This window comes from Sapajus apella, unplaced genomic scaffold (assembly GCF_009761245.1).
Source record: "Sapajus apella isolate SASKATOON/1434 unplaced genomic scaffold, GSC_monkey_1.0 scaffold24, whole genome shotgun sequence".
In the NCBI taxonomy this organism is placed as follows: domain Eukaryota; kingdom Metazoa; phylum Chordata; class Mammalia; order Primates; family Cebidae; genus Sapajus; species Sapajus apella.
Genome location: NW_022436964.1, coordinates 22,002,276 through 22,022,311, shown reverse-complemented (window position 1 = coordinate 22,022,311; position 20,036 = coordinate 22,002,276). Strand labels below are relative to the sequence as shown.

Here is a 20,036-nt window from a genome sequence, read left to right as displayed (position 1 = left end):
CTTTCTACCCGTCCATGGTTCTGTGGCCTCAAAAGTACTCTTCAGGCCTACTTAGTTCTCCTCAGTCTCCTCACAAAAATGCCCCAAGAGACCTTAGCAAGGCATGCCCTCCTAAGGCAAGAGCTGACTGCACTGTCTGCTCTAAGATGGCAGCCTGCAACCTCTCCTTGGTGTAATCAAGGAGAACCAATTTGAGTGTTTTATTTTCATCACTAGAGATTCTGTGGCAGAAATAACAAAAGACACTGGCAGCAAATGGAAGGGAGTGATGAGGTAGGTGTGACTAATCCAAAGGCCGGAAGAACTCCGATAATTAATCGATCAATCAATTGGGAGTTAGTTTTATGAGAGAAAGAGAGAAGATAACTTGAATAAGTTACTCTCTCTCTTCATCCTCCTTCCCACTCCCTCAAACTTTAAGAAAGTTACTTTTAAGGCCGGGCGCGGTGGCTCAAGCCTGTAATCCCAGCACTTTGGGAGGCCGAGGCGGGTGGATCACGAGGTCAAGAGATCGAGACCATCCTGGTCAACATGGTGAAACCCCGTCTCTACTAAAAATACAAAAAATTAGCTGGGCATGGTGGTGCGTGCCTGTAATCCCAGCTACCCAGGAGGCTGAGGCAGGAGAATTGCCTGAACCCAGGAGGCGGAGGTTGCGGTGAGCCGAGATCGTGCCATTGCACTCCAGCCTGGGTAACATGAGTGAAACTCCGCCTCAAAAAAAAAAAAAAAAAAAAAAAGAAAGTTACTTTTAATATTATTATTATTTTGAAATGGAGTCTTCCTATGTTACCCAGGCTGGTCTTGAACTACTGGTTTCAAGTGATCCTCCCGTCTTGGCCTCCAAAGTAGCCGGGATTAGAAACACAAGCAAAAACACCTGACAAGAAGCTTCCTTTTAAGAGCAAGATAATTTGTCAAATCCTCTCAGAGTCACAGGTCAGGGGCATTAAAAGTTTAAAAAGAAACAATGATTTATTAAAAAAAAAAAAAACACAACAACAAAAAAGAACACTGAAAGTTTCCAGATGAAAACAAAAACAAATAAAACAGGATGACTCAAGTTTTAGGCTCTGCAAATGCAAGTTTAACTTTCAAAGGCCCTACACTGCCCCAAGGAAGGGGCTGGCAGGGGTGGGGGGACATTTTCCCCTGTTCACTTTGGCAGGAAACCTAGCTAAATCACCAGTGGAACTAGGACACATCCTGCCCTCTGAAGAAAACCACAAGGCTGACATAATTTATGGTAGACCAGTTGGGAAGAATGTGATATTTGTTGATTTTTGTTTCTGTAGCGGATGGTGACTTTGGAAGACCTGAGGCTCAAAACCAGAAAACATGACTGTCAACTGGAAATATGTTTATGGTTTCCTGCAAGGCTGATAAAGTTGAAAAATCCACCCATACATAAACAAAAAGAGGATGAGGAGGGATGCAGGAGGCATGCCTAGGCTTTTTTTTTAACAGGAAAGATTTTTTTCCTTACCCCTAGTAAGGAAATGTATATCTGATTGTAGGTTTGACTGAAATTCTTCTCCTAGAAATGCCATCATACTTCACTCAGGAACTTCCAGAGGAGTTCCTGCTCATCTGACCAAGTTGCTCCTTGATAGGTCTCTGCAAAGGTGACAGCAGAAGTTTCTGTTTAGCTCTCACAGAGTTTGACTATAATCTCCTCTGCTCGGGCTAGGCGAGGTGCCTGTAATCCCAGCACTTTGGGAAGCCAAGGCGGGCAGATCACTTGAGATCAGGGCTTTGAGACCAGCCTGGCAACATGGCAAAACACCATCTCTACCAAAAACACAAAATTTAGCTGGGCATGGTGGTACATGCCTGTAATCTGAGCTACTTGGGAGGCTGAGGCGGGAGAGTCACTTGAACCGGGAGATGGAGGTTGCAGTGAACTGAGCTTGCACCACTGCATTCCAGTCTAGGTGAGAGAGCAAGGCAGTGAGCCAAGATCACACCATTGTACTCCAGCCTGAGTAACAGACCAAGACTGTTTAAAAAAAAAAAAAAAAAAAAGCTAGGCACGGTCATTCACACCATCCCAGCACCGAGGTGAGTGGCTCACCTGAGGTCGGGAGTTTGAGACCAGCCTGACCAACATAGAGAAACCCCATCTCTACTAATTATATAAAATTAGCCCAGTGTGGTGGCGCATGCCTGTAATCCCAGCTACTCAGGAGGCTGAGGCAGGAGAATCGCTTGAACCCGGGAGGCGGAGGTTGCGGTGAGCAGAGATCACACCATTGCACTCCAGCCTGGGCAGCAAGAGCGAAATTCCGTCCAGAAAAAAAGAGCCCCTCTGCTAGGCAGCCTGTGGCTACTTGGCTACTTATATCTGAGCCTGGGTAAAAAGAGCTGGAAGGCTTCAGGAAGGAAGTCTCAGAATGTAGGATGTCAGTGTTTTCCAGGATGGGGTATCTAATTTTAAGTGGAAGGATTTTTTTCTTACCCCTGGTAAGGAAATGTATGTTTGGTTGTAGGTTTGACTGAAATTCTTCTCCCGGAAATGCCATCATACTTCACAGAAGATTACCCCTCAAATTAAGAGTCTGTGCTACCGGTGTTGGCCAGGGGGTGGAGGAGTGCTCGTTATTTTCCATAGCCGTGGGCCCGCTGCTCTTCCTGTCCTTGCTCCCCACAGGACACACAAGAAGAGTAAATACAGCTGCACATCGGAGGGTGGAACAGGGCTGTAACCCTGCCTTCGAGCCTTAAAACCCTAGTATGTTCAACACTGTCTGTGGTAGCGGATGGGGGTGAGAGAGAAGAAGCCATTTCAGAACATTTGTTGTAGCAGAGATCTTCAGCTTTGCACCAGCAAAAACTTCAGAAAGGGTTCTGCTACTTATTCATTGCTGCAAAATAAACAGAGCAGTGACTACGAGTTGGGAGGGGGGGCGTTTGACAAGACTGACCTCTCAACTAAGAAGGAGAGAAGAAGGAGATGTGGCTAGCTAGCTATATCTGATACACTCTAGCAATATAAACTTTCTCCCAAATCTAGAGATAAGAATCCCACAAATAACCTGATCCCCACTAAGGGAAATATTTTATCTTTAAGCAAGTATGTCCTTGAGGGCTTAAAGGTGAGGGCTCAGAGGTTTCAAACTGGCAGCTGGTGGGTGGAATCCAGTTTATACAACTGTTTTCTTTGGCACACACAATGGTCTTCTCTTTTTAAATTCATTTCCAACATTAACAGAGCAGAAGGTTTCATGTAAATATCTGAGTTTCTGTCATTTCTTGAAAAAATAGCAAATTTGGTGATGCTGAGCCCCATGTTCCACAGAGCAATGGTTACTGTTACTGATTTAGGTGGGGCCAGGGTTCTAGTTCACACCAGTCCTTACCACTCCTTCTAACCCTAATCTGACCTGTTTTATTCTTTGACCTTATCTGCCTGTATCAGGAAATGGTTTGTAAATACTCTGTTCTGTTCCCTAAGTAAGTCCCATTACCTTGCTGACATCATACCACTTTTGAATGACAAGTCAATTTGTCACTTGGCTTTTTGTATCTGAATCTTTTAATTTGGGCTCCCAACCTTGTGGAGCTTCTTAAAGATGAGCCTTATCTCTCGCTAGGATATTAAAATCATGAAGGAATCTAAGAGGGAAATGGTTTTTAAAACTTTAGGCTATGAATTAAGTGATTTCCTTAGCCTTTTCTAAAGAATCAGCATCTCCTGCCAGGCGCGGTGGCTCAAGCCTGTAATCCCAGCATTTTGGGAGGCCGAAATGGGTGGATCACGAGGTCAAGAGATCGAGACCATCCTGGTCAACATGGTGAAACCCCGTCTCTAGCTGGGCATGGTGGTGCGTGCCTGTAATCTCAGCCACTCAGGAGGTTGAGGCAGGAGAATTGCCTGAGCCCAGGAGGCGGAGGTTGCGGTGAGCCGAGATCGCGCCATTGCACTCCAGCCTGGGTAACAAGAGTGAAACTCCGTCTCAAGAAAAAAAAAAAAAAAAAATCAGCATCTCTACTGCAGATCTGTTTATTGACTTTCTTTCAAAAACAAAGATCAGAAATCCTGATTTGGTACTTTGAATTGCTTGGAAGTGAGAGGCTGCTGAAATCGAAGGCACTTATTATTATCATCACAATTTATAACAGCAACAGAGTAGCAAATGGCTTACTGAAAGTGAACTTGGGGAGGCACTTGTCTCTTCTTTTATAAAAAGAACTGAAACTTCTTTTTATATTCTACTTGCTACAGTCTGCTGTGAATAATATACAATTAATAAGTTTCTGATTGAGGTGAAATTTACATAATATAAAATTATTTTAAAAGCAAACAACTTAGTGGCATTTAGTACATTACAATGTTGTGTAAACCACGGCTATCCAGTTCCAAACGCTTTCTTTTTTTTTTTTTTTTTTATTTGGGACAGAGTCTCGTTCTATCACCCAGGCTAGAGTGCAGTGGTGCAATCTTGGCTCACTGCAGCCTCCCCCTCCCAGGTTCAAGCGATTCTCATGCCTCAGCCTCCCGAGTAGCTGGGATTACAGGCATATGCCAGCACGCCCAGCTAATTTTTTTGTGTTTTAGTAGAGATGGGGTTTCACCATATTGTCCAGGCTGGTCTTGAACTCCTGATCTCAAGTGATCCACTGGCCTCAGCCTCCGAAAGTGTTGGGATTGCAGGCGTAAGCCACCACACCTGGCCCCAAAACATTTTCTTCATCCCAAAAGGAAACCCCGTACCTTTTAAGTAGTTGATTCCATTCTCTTCTCTGCACTGTCCCTGATAACCACCAACCTGTGTTCTGTCTCTATGGATTTACCTATTCTGTATGTTTTAAATGAGTGGATTCAGATAACATGTGACCTGTCGTGTCTGGGGTCTTTCACTTAGCACAGTGTTTTCAAGGCTCATCCCGTTGTAGTACGTATCAGTACTTCATTCCTTTTTATAGCTGAATCATATTGTGAACAAGCTATTATTATTTTTTTTTAATACAGAACCTATTCTTGGTACTTCTGGTTTTCTGCTTATGGATTGCTAATGTGCTAAGGGGAACTAAAGACTTGGGATGAGAAAGGATAACAGGTTTCTTATACCACCTTTCACCAAGAAGGAAGTAATAAAGAGGTGCATACCTGTAAGGGTATGAATGCTACATTCCCAGGAGTAGGGAGAGCAGAACAGTAACATTTAACAATTAAAAAGCTGTCCTTTAAGTAAAATATAAATCAAGTTCACCTCAGCCTCATGTTACAAGTTGCCTTTCATCAACTTTAAATTAGGTTGCTATGAAAGAACTCGGCCAAGCATCTTCTATTTCTTTTCATCTACCTAGCCAACTACAGAGGAGTGATTGGCCTCTGTAATGCCATGCAAATGAAGGTTCCAACCACAGAATAAGAATAACAGCTGACACGTGGCATTCTTACCAGGTCTCCTGATCTAGGGCCTCACAACAACTCTATTAGTTTCACTTCTTAGATGAAGAAACAGGCATAACAAAATTAAGTAATTCATTGGAGGTTACCCAGCAGGTTAGCGATAGAGAAGTATACACTGGAGTGCCTTCAGTGTAGCACCCATGCCCTGAACCATGGCACCATACTGCCTCTTGCAACCCTGTTTTCCAAGGTGGTGTGGCAAGGTGCTATACAGTCCTTCTGGCCATGGGGGCTGGGGAGGGGCAGTGGACATGGGCAGGGAGGGAGAAGATGGCAATGCAGACCTGACATTCATAAAGCTGCAGGAGGGGCAAGATGGCCCGGGATCATCACATTTGGCCTACATCCCTCTTCGACATGTGAACCCTTGGCTATGGCATGGTTTACCATTTTAGCTTATGTAGAAATCACGGATTACAGGATCCTAAGTCCAAGGCGTCTCACTCTGTCACCCAGGATGGAGTGCGGTGGCGCAATCATAGTTCACTGCAACGTCCACCTCCCAGGTTTGAGCGATTCTCCTGCCTCAGCCTCTCGAGTAGCTGGGACTACAGGCATCTGCCACCATGCCTGGCTAATTTTTGTACTTTTAGTAGAGATGGGATTTCACCATGTTGGCCAGGCTGCTTTTACACTCATGACCTCAAGTGATCTGTTCACCATGGCCTCCCAAAGTGCTGAGATTACAGGCATGAGCCATTGCACCCAGCCTAGAGTTTCTGCTTATGGATTGCTAATGTACCAAGTAGGTGGGTAGGACATAGGAAGATGATTTTATTAGCAGGTCACCACATGATTCTCATATTACATGGTCTTTAGACCACACCTTAAGAGATATTTGCCATTTTCATGCAAGATTCATTGTTGTCTCTTTTCTCCTCTGGGCATCTTGGAAATCAGCAGCTGCAGAGGCTATTTTAGGCCAGTAAAGACCTGAAGAAGGTCATGCAGCTAGAAGGCCAAATGAAACCATTCCAGGACACAGCCTGCAACGGGGCTTCTGGGGGCTACAGGAGGAGATAACTACTTAAAAGGAGGCTCAGGAAGAGCTGGCGGTCTCCAGGTGCCCATGCCTAGATGTGCTGAGCTAGGGCAATGTACATACTCATTAATGTTTTAAGTACACTAAAACAATCGAGTTTCAGCCTGGAGCAAATTCACATGAGTCAGTGACTTTTGTTCCCCAACTGCTGAGTCACCTCCTCTAACCTAACTTACCTGCCCCTGCAGCCCAGTGCAGAAAGTCAAACAGAGCCCTGGGTGTGTGACCCTCGAATAAATCCCTAGAGACTTCCAGGTTCATGAGTTCTTCTTCTATGGTATGAGGAATGTGCTGTGAAGGACAGAAAAGTAAATTCGAAATCCAAAGCCATTAAAAAGTATATGCACCAATTCTCCCAGGTCACAGGCTGAATTTAAAGAACAATGATTAAGTGAAAATTCTCTCAAGTTTTTTTTTTTTTAATTGGTTCAGCAGTTGATTAATTACTGATTCTTGACCCTAAACTTTTTAGTCTAGAAATGTGCTTGAGGAACACAGGCCACAGATCAGCTTTTTGACATTGCATTCCCCTCCTGAATCATATCCATGTTGGAATAAATTTATAAACTGCTTTCCTAAGGCTTAAACAGACAAGTGGCTTCCTAGACACAGGGTAGCTGGAGCCTGGTGCCAGGCCCATGGCTTTTAAAGGGAACACCGAGCTCATAGCAGAAATGATGAAAAATAGAGAAATGAATGGAGGGGGAATACTACCCAGAGATAGCCACTGTTATTACTTCGGTGTTCTTTCCTTTCATTTATTTACTATTCACTAGTATATTCTTATCAATTTCCATTTTGTATCTTTATTTTTTTTTTGTTTCTTTTAATATTTATAATGTGAGCATTTCCCTCATGTTATTAAACAGACTTTGGTAATGTTACGTTTAACACTATATGACATTCCGAACTCTAAATGTATTATAATTTATTTAACTTTTATTTTTATATGCTTGTCATTACCATCTATTTTATTTTTATAGATGAGCATTCTGAAACCACACCTTTGATAGATGCCTACATATGAAATTACTACATCAAAAACCATGAATTTCTTTCTACTTTTTTTTTTTTTTTTTTTTTTTTTTTAGGCAGGGTCTTGCCCTGTCACCCAGGCTGGAGTACAGTGGTGCTATTGCAGCCTTGACCTCCTGGGCTCAAGCAACCGTTTCACCTCAGCCTCCCTAGTAGCTGGGAGTATAGACATGCACCACTACACCCAGCTAATATTTTTTGGTGGTTTTTTTTTTGTAGAGATGGGGTCTCACTGTATTGCCCGGGCTGGTCTTAAACTTCTAGACTCAAGCGATTCACCCACTTCGACCTCCCAAAGCTCTGGAGTTATAGGCATAAGCCACTGCACCCTGCCTGTGAATTCTTTTAAGGCTTCTGGTACATCTTACATAATTGCGCTCCAGAAAGGCCTTTTCAATATGCATTCCACCAGCATCATATAAAAGTGCCTAGAAATTCAATGTTTGCCAGCAGTGCATATTATAATTTTTTTTTAAACAGCTTTTTTTTGTTTGTTTGTTTTTTTGCTGGAGTACAGTGGCGTGATCTTGGCTCACTGTAACTACCTGTCTCCTGGGTTCAAGTGATCCTCCCACCTCAGCCTCCTGAGTACCAGTGCACACCACCACTGTCAGCTAATATTTTTGGTAGAGATGGGATTTTACCATGTTTCCCAGGCTGGTCTCAAACTCCTGGCCTCAAGTTATCTGACTGCCTCAGCCTCCTAAAGTGCTGGGATTACATGCTGAGCCACTGTACCCAGTGAAAAATTGCTTTTTCAGTGTGATAAAAATGGTTCACATTTTCATATACATTTCTTTGTTACTAAAAGTGAATGGTTTACATATTTTTCTATTGAGGCATTGACATTTTTCTTACCGATTTCTGTGCATACATGTGTATACACACACACACAGTTATATACAGGTGTATATAACATGCACACAAAGAGAAAGAGAGAGAATAATGTATATAACATACATTATGCTCTTTTTAAAAAAAAAAAAGTTTGTTGAAATTGTGTCCTCTGTTTGTCATTTGACTTTTCATCTTTTTGGTGACTATTTTTTATGTATAGAAGTTTTTAATTTTGTGTAGCCAATATGTGATTTTTCTCTTTATGATATCTTTCACTTCTCTTTTGATTAAAGAGTCCTTGTATTTTCGAGTTTTAATTATTATAACTATTAAGTTATATTCATCTTATTTTTATACTAAACAGTAGTTGATATTTGATTCTGAATTCTACTTGAATACTATGTATGTATAATATGGTATAAGGTTCTAATTTGATTTTTTTCCCCCAATAAGAACCAATTGGCCAGATGCAGTGGCACATTTATAGTACCAGCTACTTGGGAGGCTAAGACAGAAAAATTGCTTGAGGTCAGGAGTTCAAGTCCAGCTGAGGCAAGATAGTTAGACTCTGTTTCTAAAAAAAAAAAAAGAAAGCAACCAATTGTCTCAACCCCATTTGTTTCTGGAAGGCTTTTAAGATTAACAGATTCTTCCAAAATCAAAGAATCTCCTTTTTACTAGGCCATGGAAAAAAAGCAACCTGACATAGTGGCTTCAACTAGCAATACAGCCAGGCTTGTTCTCTAACTTCTCCATGCACACCTAGAGAACAGAGAGGGCCAGCCCAGAATTTGAGGTGGGGAGTTAAAAGTGGGGTGCAGTTACCCTTTCCCTAGGCTCCAAGGCCAGTTAAACTCATGAGGGTAGAAAAGTTCTGAAGATTTACAGATCTGGCCCATATGCCTTTTGGAATGCCCTTTCTTGCCAGCACTGCCAGCTTCCAGGTTTCCAGGCTTGTTGGAGATGATCCCTGGAGCTGACCATTGTCACCAGTTCCTGAATGTTCCACTTTAGAGCTTCACAGTTATAAAGATCAATTGTCTGACAGCACCCTGAGGCTCAAGCTTTAGCCTTAAGGGATCTAAACAAACAAACAAACAAAGAAAACCCTAAAAAACTGATGGCATACCCTGAATCTTAAACAAAGCTGGTTCACTTTCATACCACCTAAGTGAGCATATAAAACCCAGCTGTCCGCAACAGCACCTGGCTACATTTACCCATGCATTCTTCCACATTTGGAATCCTTGCACTTGGTTTTGCAATCTTTTAACTTAGTTCAAAGGTCGGTCAGCTTTTGACAACTGCTTCTTTTTTCTGCAACTGGTTTGGGCTCACTTCTCACCTCTTGGCTTGGTATCTCACCTAATTTGAATGTCACTGTAACATCATGTAAAAGGCATCCTTCTGCTAGCCTGAGCCTCAGAGAACTTCACCAGATGCACTGGTAGTCCCTCTTCCAAGGAAGAAAGTACATAGGCTATGGTTTTCTTCTATGGCACATTGGCTATGGAAGGACCTATGGGGAAGACAGAAACTGGCAGTTCACCTGAATCTTGACAACTCCTATGTCCTTCCACTCACCTTGGCCAAAGTCCTAGGAAATACTGAAGAGATGGCAAGACAGAAGGGACACGGGACATCTCTATGTCTGTCAGTTTACCTCTACTTTGTCATAAAGGGAGACACAAAAAAGTATAATTGCTTCCCAAGCCAGATGAATTGACTCAACCCCATGAACAACAGCTCACCAAATGGGGCAGCCAAAGCCTTTCACATTTCTCTCTTCTTCATCAGGGATTTGACATGTGAGAACTAGAGCATGTGCTCCAATTCACTGTGGTCTACTTTCAACACAAGTAAAATTATAGATCAAACTGGTCCTAAACACTTCAAAGATCAGATATTATTCAAGTCTTTTATTAGCCTATATGTTCTAGATGTGGTTATTGTGCTGTTCTGCCTCGGACTGAGACTGAGTGATCTTATAAAACATCACTTAGAGCATGACCTTTCACTGCTCAAAACTACCCCAAAGTTCTCTTTGTGACCAGGAGGCCCTCCTTGTACTGGCTCCTACCCACTTCTGTCACCTCACCTCTACCAGGGCTCCTGGCTCAGTGTGCTTTAGTGTGTGCCTTATTCAGTGTTGCCTCTGAACATCCCAGCTCACTTTCCTCTGCTGGAACATTGTCTCCCAAGGCTTACGTGGCCCTATTCCCTGCTTCATTCAGATCACCTCAAATGTTGTCTTCTCAGAGAGACCGTGAGACCATCTCTGATAACCCTAATAAAACAGCAGCTTTTGTCACTATCAATTTCCCTGCTTTATTTTTGCTTATGGTACTTAACTCTTTGACATTTTACACACACACACACACGTTTATTATCTCTTTGTTAGAATGTAAGCTCCAGGAAGGTAGAAACATTGATGTGTTCTTCTCTCTGTTTCTCCACCTTGATCAGTATCTGACACAAATAGATATTCAACAATTGGTAACTAAAAATATTCAAATGTGAATACCATAGACTATACAAGTCTAGAGAAAAACTGCCTTTCAGGAGCTCAACTGTAACCTAACCTCCACCACCTACAGCTCTATGATTATCATGATAGGAAAGTAGCTTGTAATCTAATCTACAAAGGATTGCATGAGAAGGAAAATTCTGAAAAATAGTTTTTTAAAATATTTTTTTAATTGCATTTTAGGTTTGGGGGTACATGTGAAGAACATGCAAGATTGTTGCATAGGTACACACGTGGCAGTGTGATTTGCTGCCTTCCTCCCCATCACCTATATCTGGCATTTCTCCCGTGCTATCTCTCCCCAACTCCCCACCCCCTGCTGTCCCTCCCCTATTTCCCCCCAACTGACCCCAGTGTGTAGTGCTCCCCTCCCTGTGTCCATGTGTTCTCAGTGTTCAACACCTGCCTATGAGTGAGAACATGCGGTGTTTGATTTTCTGCTTAATGAGAATCTTATGTGAGGATCTTTCACATACATTACCTGATTAATCCTCACTGAAGCCCCTTAAGGCAGGTATCATCTGCATGATCACAAACAAATACAGGGGGACTCTGTGAGATTATAACCTGAATAATGCCATGTGTACTAAAGGTACCAGAGCCAGCAACTCAGATCTATCCGTCCTCCAACAGCCAGGCACTTTCCTATTATGGTACCATGGGATATTGTCAGAGATGCTTAATGTACATTATCCATTCAGAAAAAGTAACATAGTTCTTGAGAGCTGCAATTTGTCCCTAGGTTTTGTGACACCCACCCAACTCAGCAAGTGATAGCACAAAGTAAGGAAAGCATAAAAGACCATGAAACATTTGTATTCTTCCCTTAGGAACTAGAAACCTCCATATCTTGTTATACTGTACTGGACACAGGATTTGTTCTTAGGGCTTATCTTCCAAAGATGGTGGAGAGTCTAGGGTTTGGGGAAAGAGAATATTAAGACAGCTGGTTCTTTTCAAAGACAACATAAATTCATTCTTTCAGTCTCTCTCTCTTTCTCTCTCTCTCTCTCTATATATATATATACATATTATTTATATATTATATAGTAGCTCTCTATTATATATTATAAATAAAATATATAAATACAGTTATATATGTAAATAATAGTTATATATATTAATAATAGTTATATATATATATATATATATATATATATTTATGACCATGGCCTAGGCTCTTATCCAGAGCTAAGCACTATGGATACAGGGATGATTAAATAAGATAGACACTGTCTTTAGTCTCATGGTGCTTACAGATGGGAAGGGATCTTATGGAGCTAAAATTATGCTGCTGCCACGAAAGTGTTATGTTTTCGTTTATTAATTTACTCAAGAAATATCTATTGGCTACATACTATGTGTCATGCTTTGTGTTAAAAGCAAGGAATAAAATGTTAAGTAAAACCAGACCTGATTCCTACCTTCACACAGCTTGCAGTCTAATGAGGAAGATATTAAATAATCACATGCATACATGGTGCTGTGAGAGCCCACAAATAGGGGAGGCAAGGTTAATTAAATTAGGAGATTCTTGCTTGAGGAAGTACCACTTAATCTGATATTTGAAGGATAACTAGGCATTAACAAGGCAATGAGGAGAGGGAAGAACACTCCAGGTAATTCAAACAGTCCAGGTAATTCAAACAGCATGTGAGAAGATCCCATTGTAGAAGGAAAGATGGTGTGCAGGAAGTCTATGAAAGAGGCCAGTGTGGCTGGAGAGCTGGAAATAAGAAGCATCCTGGTATCAGAGGAGCCTGAGAGATGGGCAGGAGCAGGCCCACAGGACATTGTATGAAATCTACACATGTGTTAAGTCAAAATCTGGCAGCGTGCTCTCCCAGTTGGTCTCTAGGTTAAGAGACCATGTTAATGTGGCAATTCCAAGCTGGGGACAAAGAACCTTGGAGCAGAGGGGTTCATGGTACCAGCAACCAGGAAGAAGACTAGATAATCACTAGGATCTGCACTAAAACCAAGGCTCTGCTTCTTAACACTCCAGGGAGTCGTCAAGGGAAGAACGGCCTTTCTGAACCTCCACTTGCAGAGTGCTAATGTAGTAGTGGAAGAGAATGCTGTTTTGGGAGCCCATGACATAAAATTTACATTCTTCGTCTGTTATCTCTATGTTTCTCAGGTATTAGATGGGAACAAAAATATTTGCTTTTAAGTGTTAAGATAATTAAATGAGATAATGTGTTAAAGCACTTAGTCCAGCGCTTAGCTCATAGCAGGTATTCAATAAATAATAGCCATTATTTTTCTTTATCTGTTAAGTGGAGACAGTAATAGCACAGATTAAGTTGCTGAGTTCTGAAGATCTGATTAGATTATGCATGTGAAAGCAATAGGCTGGGCCTCCTCTGCGTAGTCTTATTTCTAATTTTAAGAGCCAGGAACCCACGGTTTTGGAGCCTGATGTTCTAATATTCCTTACGAAATCCAGGCCATTGCTTTCTTTATCTGCCTGGTGCACCTTAAGGGCCTTATGCATTCTTTCGAAGGCGATCTCTCACGTTTCTCGTTTTGAGTAAATAGGTGTCTTTCCATTTTGCAATCTCCATCCTACAGCAGGCTGGAAAAGCCCTGCGGGAGACGGCGTATCCACCACCCGCTGCTGGGTCGGCCCCGCAGCTGTGCCCACTCGAGAGCTGCCAAAGAAGCTGGTCTTGATGCGGCGGGACGGGCCAATCAGAAGAAGTTTGGCCCTCTGCAGTTTCCGTCCGCTCAATAGGAGGCGCTGCGGCGGCGGCGGCGGCGGCAGCGGCAGCCGGGGCTGTCGCGGGCTGGGGCGGTTGGGCTGGCAGCTGAGGTTCATGGCCATGGAGTGGGGTTATGAGTCGGCGGCTGTGAGGAGGCACCGCGTCGGAGGAGAGCGTCGGGAGGGACCAGCGGCCGTGCCACCGCCGGAGAGGGAGGCCCGAGCGCAGGAGCCCCTGGTGGATGGGTGCGGTGGCGGCGGCGGCGGGAGGACGCGGAAGAGGAGCCCAGGGGGAAGCGGCAGCGCGAGCAAGAGCGCGGGGACCGGGCTGTCTGAGGCGCGCGTAGCGCTGGGGCTCGCGCTCTACCTGCTCGCGCTGCGGACGCTCGTGCAGCTCTCACTGCAGCAGCTTGTGCTGCGTGGGGCCGCTGGACACCGCGGGGAGTTCGACGCGCTGCAAGCCAGGTACTGGCCGCTCCTTCCTAGCACGGCCCGCGCGTCCCTTTGCGGCTCCTGCCTAGGCTTCGGGGCACCGCACCTGTGTGCACCCGCCCCTGCCGGAACGCTAGGACTTGCTAGCCCCTCCCGGGCTGCACGTGGGGTGGGTGGGGTGACCCTGCTAGTCCTTCTGGGGTCTGAATTCCTGGGACTTGCCTGTCCCCCGTTGAACTCGTGGTGCGGATTGGGGTGGCCAGTAGATTGAGCCTGCTTTTTCACCTGCTGTCTGCCCTGCTTACGGATGGTTGATGGTGAGTCGTCTTCCCCATCTTATGGAACAGCTTCCACTTTTTACTCTCCTTAGCCCTTCTGCTTTCCAAATGGAATGGAGAGTGAAATTTGTGCACCTAGACCGTTTTATCAATTAGCTTTGGGGGCGGAAGGTGTTGGAAGGAGCTAGGGCAGTGTTCTAAATTTCTGAGGGTCACAGCCCCCAAATCAGAAAGCTATAGAGTCTCTTTCAGGAACACAGCCCAGTCAAAATTTGGTATGTAGCCTGATAAATTCTCAGATTCCTGCAGTTTATCTTTAGGCTCCTTGGATTAGTGAGTGTGTAAGGTTTGACTTTTTTTTTTTTTTTTTTTTAAACACCTTTAAGAATGCTAGGAAAGGTGATTAAGTAATAGGTATTGTAACCCAGGTGTGTCAAAGCTCATGAAATGATAAGCTAGCTTAAAGTTTTCAGCAGCTGCTGTGTTCTAAAAAGTTGTTCTCAGAATGCAAAGTGTTGCAAGCTTATTAAGGATTTCTGAAACATCTCCCATCCCCCGGCCCCCCCACCCCCGCTTTCCCCACTTGGAATGCAGTGAAAAGACAGAAAAGACAAAAAAAGTTTTTGTTTTCATTAGGGGTAGAGTTGGTTTTGGCTTGAATTGAAGTTATTAGGCCTTGGGTGTAAATTAGGAGGGCTGGGTTCATCAAAAGCCCCCCAACCCATTTAACCTCTTAACTTGATGATCTTTGCTCGTTGGTTTCTGGTACTTCAAATCAGTAACCCAGAATCTATAATCTTCAGGAGTGTGCATAGTCGGGTTATATTCTATCCTGCTTAGCCTTCAGCAGCAACACTTTTTTTGTTATGTTTTTTTGAGACAGGGTCTGGCTCTGTCGCCGAGGCTGGAGTGCAGTGGCTCCATCTCAGCTCTCTGCAGCCTGCACCTGCTGGACTCAGGCAATCCTCCTTTCTCAGCCTTCTGAGTAGCTGGGACTACAGGCGGGTAGTAGTTTATATCCAAGTAGTTTTTGCATTTTTAGAAGAGAGGGGGTTTCACCACGTTGCCCAGGCTGGTCTCAAACTCCTGAGTCAAACAATATACCTGCCTTGGCCTCCTAAAATGCTGGGATTACAGGTGTGAGCCACAGCACCCTGCCAGTGGTCACACGTTTTGAATACATCCCTAGGCTTTGTATTGGTTTGATATAGGGAGAAGTTGCGAGTGGGGTGATGGAGAAAACTGAGGGGGTCAACTCATGGGAGGCAAAAATAAAATCATGGAATCTTACAAGTGATGTTCACTTGGTGTCTGAAATAATAAAAGGCAGTCCTTTTTATATGAGAAGTCAAAGAACTAAGCTTTTTGGGGGAGAAAGCGGTGTGTATTGGAAAAGTTACCCATGCTAAGTGTCAATTTTAACTACAAACCTTTGTTACTCTTTTGGTCACTTTCAGGGATTATCTTGAACACATAACCTCCATTGGTCCCAGGACTACAGGAAGTCCAGAAAATGAAATTCTGACAGTGCACTACCTTTTGGAACAGATTAAACTGATTGAAGTGCAAAGCAACAGCCTTCATAGGATTTCAGTAGATGTGCAACGGCCCACAGGCTCTTTTAGCATTGATTTCTTGGGAGGTTTTACAAGCTATTATGACAACATCACCAATGTTGCGGTAAAGCTGGAACCCAGAGATGGAGCCCAGCATGCTGTCTTGGCAAACTGTCATTTTGACTCAGTAGCAAACTCACCAGGTATGTACCTGTGTTTTTAGTCATTTGGAAGTTGTTACAGCCAAGAAAGTTTGTTAACATAACCCAAGCTACTTGGGCAATTGTGGGGACCATTTTCTTGGGCAAACCTTTTTTGTTTGTAATGGAAAGCAGGATAATTAGGATAGTATCATTTAGTTTAGGATCTAACCATTCTGTATTCTCTTAAGTGCTTTATTAATATTATTTTTTTGGTATTAATGCTAGCAGCCCAGTGACAAGATTTGGAAGTTCCTCGTAGACTGAAACAGCCTTCTCAATGTTACCAGACAGTGTGTGTGTACTTGTGTCCTGGAGTTAGGTTCTGACATTTAAAAAGTGTTTTACTCAGCTGGCTGTTATACTAGACTTTGGAGATACCAGATAAGGACAGTCCCTGTCTTCAAGGGATGCACGGTTTTAGAGCAAGCGTGTCCAATCTTTTGGCTGCCCTGGGCCACACTGGAAGAAGTAGAATTGTCATTGGCCACACATAAAATACACTAACAATAGCTGAGGAGCTAAAAAAAAAAAAAATTCCAGAACAATCTCATGTTTTAAGAAAGTTTACGAATTTGTATTGGGCTGCATTCAAAGCTGTCCCAGGCTGTGGTTTGGGGGATAGCTCTTATAGCAGATTCTGTTGACCTATAAGGTGAGAATTTTGGTCCACTGAGGGTGCCATACTGTCAAAGTACCTAATTAATCTGTAAATCTTTTTCTGAAAATACTTCGGCAAAATAGAACACTTGCATTTAAGACAATGCCTGACATAATAAATATTTGTCAAATGAATGAGAATTCCCTACATTGAACTTCCATTTATTAAAATATTTATTCTTCAGAAAATTGTTTTCAATGGTTAAAGACATTGTAAGTATGGATAGAAAATAGCATTTTACAATGGTGTAGCATTTTAGGGGTAGATGAGACCTGAGATGGCATCTGGCTCAATGCTCTCATTTGACACAGGAGTAAATTTAGCTGATCATCACTGATCAGAGACAAAACAGGGATAAGGTGCTGGATTTCCTGGCCAGTCAGTTCTGTCAGCTGCATTTGAAAGGAAAAAGAATATTAGAGTGTAGTTAATACTCCATTTCACAAATTGCTTAACTTCTTAGTTTCTCATCTGTGAAATGGAGAAAATAATAGTACTTTCCTAATTGTGTTACTGGGAGGGGTAAATATAAGTAAAACATTAAAATAGTACCTGGCATGGAAAATGTTTTTTAAAAGTTTCTATTAACTCTTACATAATATTAACACTTCTGGATTGCTTGAACTTATAGTAGGCCCAATTTGAACGTCTAGAGTTATACAAAATGTAAGTAAAATTTGTTTGATAAAATGATACATATTAGAATATCTTCATTTAGAAAGCTTGACATTTGCATTTAGAATGTAACTAGCATTTTCAAAAATCAGGATAAATAAGCCAGAAGTACTTTTGTGTGCTACTGGGGTAACCAGTGGTTTTTTTTTTTTTATGAGACTGAGTCTCACTCTGTCGCCAGACTGGAGTGCAGTGGCACAATCTCATCTCACTGCATCCTTGCCTCCAGAGTTCAAGTGGTTCTCCTACTGTGCCATCACACTCAGCTAATTTTTTTATATTTTTGGTAGTGACGGGGTTTTACCATGTTGGCCAGGCTGGCCTTGAACTCCTTACCTCAAGTGATCCACCTGCCTCAGCCTCCAGAAGTGCTGGGATTGCAGGCGTGAGCCACCGCACCCAGCCACCACTGTGGTTTTTTTTTTTAATGTCCATTTAAAAACAGTAATAAATGTCACCCTTTGCCCACTATTAGCGATGCTTAAATTCTGGGAAGGGGCAAATAAACACCATGGTTGCTTAACTTTATATAAGAAGGCTATGTATATAAGAATTAGAAGCAAATGTAGGGATAAAAGAAAACAGTTTCCCTTCTACCATTCGTAGTTTTTAACTGGTGGACCCCTGTAACACAAGACAAGCTAAAAAAGAGAAAAATCAAATAGATGTTTATTAACACATGCACTTCATGTACATGGGAGATACTCAGGGAAAATGAGTAAATCTCAAAGAGGTGGCTTAGCAATCTGGCTTATGTAGCATCTTTAACAAAACAATGCATTTTTAGAGAAGTGACAAAAGAAAGGAAAAGTACCTTGAGTCTCCAGGGGTGGCAAATTGTAGGAAGGCAAGTAAATGGTACATAAATGTTAATAAAGTGTCATATAGATTCCTCTTGTGCTGTCACCAGGCCGCTAAGAGTTTAAAGTTGTCTTTCATGATCAACCTTTGTACTTCCTGGTGAAGACGGGAAGCGGGACACCTTGGTAAATTTATAACCTGCTTTTAGGCAAATAAGGGGAGGGCAGAGAGCTTTTTTGTATAGTACCTACTTCTCAGTTGCCTTCAGCTTAAAATAACCCATATGCCAAAGGGACGTATTTTGGAGTGGCATATTAAGTTCTCCTTTACAAACATAGTGCCAAATGTTACAAATTGTACATGTGCAGTCTAATAATTAAAGGTCAGCATTGTTCTGAGTCATTAGAATGCACTTTTTATTGTTTTTCCTTTTTAAATAATAGAGACAAGTTCTCACTTTGTTGCCCAGGCTAGCCTTGAACTCCTCAAGTGATAATTCTACCTCATCCTCTCAAGTGCTAGGATTACAGGTGGGAGCCACTGTGCCTGGCCTAGAACCTACTTTTAACTAAAATTTTATAAGAATACCCTTAGCAACAATCTCAAGGAAATTTCTGTCAATAATAAATTGTTAAAAATAGTGTTTCACATATTCATCAAGTAGACCAATCTTGTCCAGCTAGCGACCCTGGGCAGCTTTGAATGTGCTCCAAAACAAATTTGTAAACTTTCTCAAAACATGAGACTTTCTGTAATTTTTTTTTTTTTTAAACTCATCAATAGTTGTTAGTGTTAGTGTATTTTATATGTGGCCCAAGACAGTTCTTCTCCTAATGTGGCCCATGGAAGCCAAAAGATCGGACACCCCTGAAATAGACTATCACCTAGATCCTTTTGGTGGATGGCCTAATTGAAGTACTTCTTTTTTCTTTTTATGTTCTCAGCTGTGTATCTAGGACTCAGGAATTGATACCAATTAGGAGTAATGTTATCCACAGAAAAGCCTTAATTATCTTTTTGAGTCTGCTGTGTGGTTCCAGGTCGTTGGTAGAAGAGGCATTGAGTTATTTTGTGGGTGGCTTCAATTTCAAGGTTAATTCTAAATGGAAAGGGATGTCAGTTAACCACCTAGCTCTTGTAAGACTGTCCTCTTAACTTTCCTTCACTTTCTCAAAGATATTTGACCCTTCTGTAGTTCTCTTCTAACACACCAGAACCTTAAAATAGGGGATACTGAATGGACAATTTAACTTTTTAATCAACCCTGTATAGATACCTTTGAATTTCCCTTTCTCTTTTTTTGAATTAAGAAACATTTTATTATTTGCTTTCTATTGTAAAGTAACTCACAGTGTCAAAAAAAGGGTTTATTTCATGAGGGTTTTGGAGGGTGACACTTTTTGCTAATAGCAACATTTTCTATTTGGTAGTGATTAGATACTTATTACTTTGTTTCACTTAGATTGAAATATAGACCAGTAATCATCACTTAGACAAGTGTGGTTAATAAGTAGTTTCGGTCTGACATGGTGGCTCACACCTGTAATCCCAGTGCTTTGGGAGGCTGAGGTGGGCAGATCACCTGAGGTCAGGAGTTTGAGACTGGCCTGGCCAACATGGTGAAACCCTGACTCTACTAAAAATACGAAATTAGCTGGGTGTGGTGGCGCATGCCTGTAATCTCAGCTACTCTGGAGGCTGAGGCAGGAGAATTGCTTAAACCCGGGAGGCAGAGGTTGCAGTAAGCCGAGATTCTGCCATTGTACTTCAGCCTGAGCAACAAGAGCGAAACCTCATCTCAAAAAAAAAAAAAAAAAAAAAAGATTTCTTCTGAAGTAGGAATGGGGTCTGGAATTTAACAGAGCCCAAACA

At 42.4% G+C, this 20,036-nt stretch overlaps 1 protein-coding gene across 2 annotated transcripts in view; it reads left to right on the top strand.

Moving 5' to 3' along the window:
* Window positions 1-13,597: 13,597 nt before the first annotated feature.
* The window catches only part of ERMP1 (endoplasmic reticulum metallopeptidase 1), a 59,817-nt gene continuing 53,378 nt past the window's right edge, over window positions 13,598-20,036 (top strand). For both annotated transcript variants that reach the window (XM_032291075.1, XM_032291076.1), the window contains exons 1-2: window positions 13,598-14,026; window positions 15,729-16,030. In XM_032291075.1, the coding sequence (XP_032146966.1) occupies window positions 13,677-14,026; window positions 15,729-16,030 (652 nt within the window). In that variant the 5' untranslated portion in view covers window positions 13,598-13,676. The remainder of the gene's footprint in view (window positions 14,027-15,728; window positions 16,031-20,036) is intronic.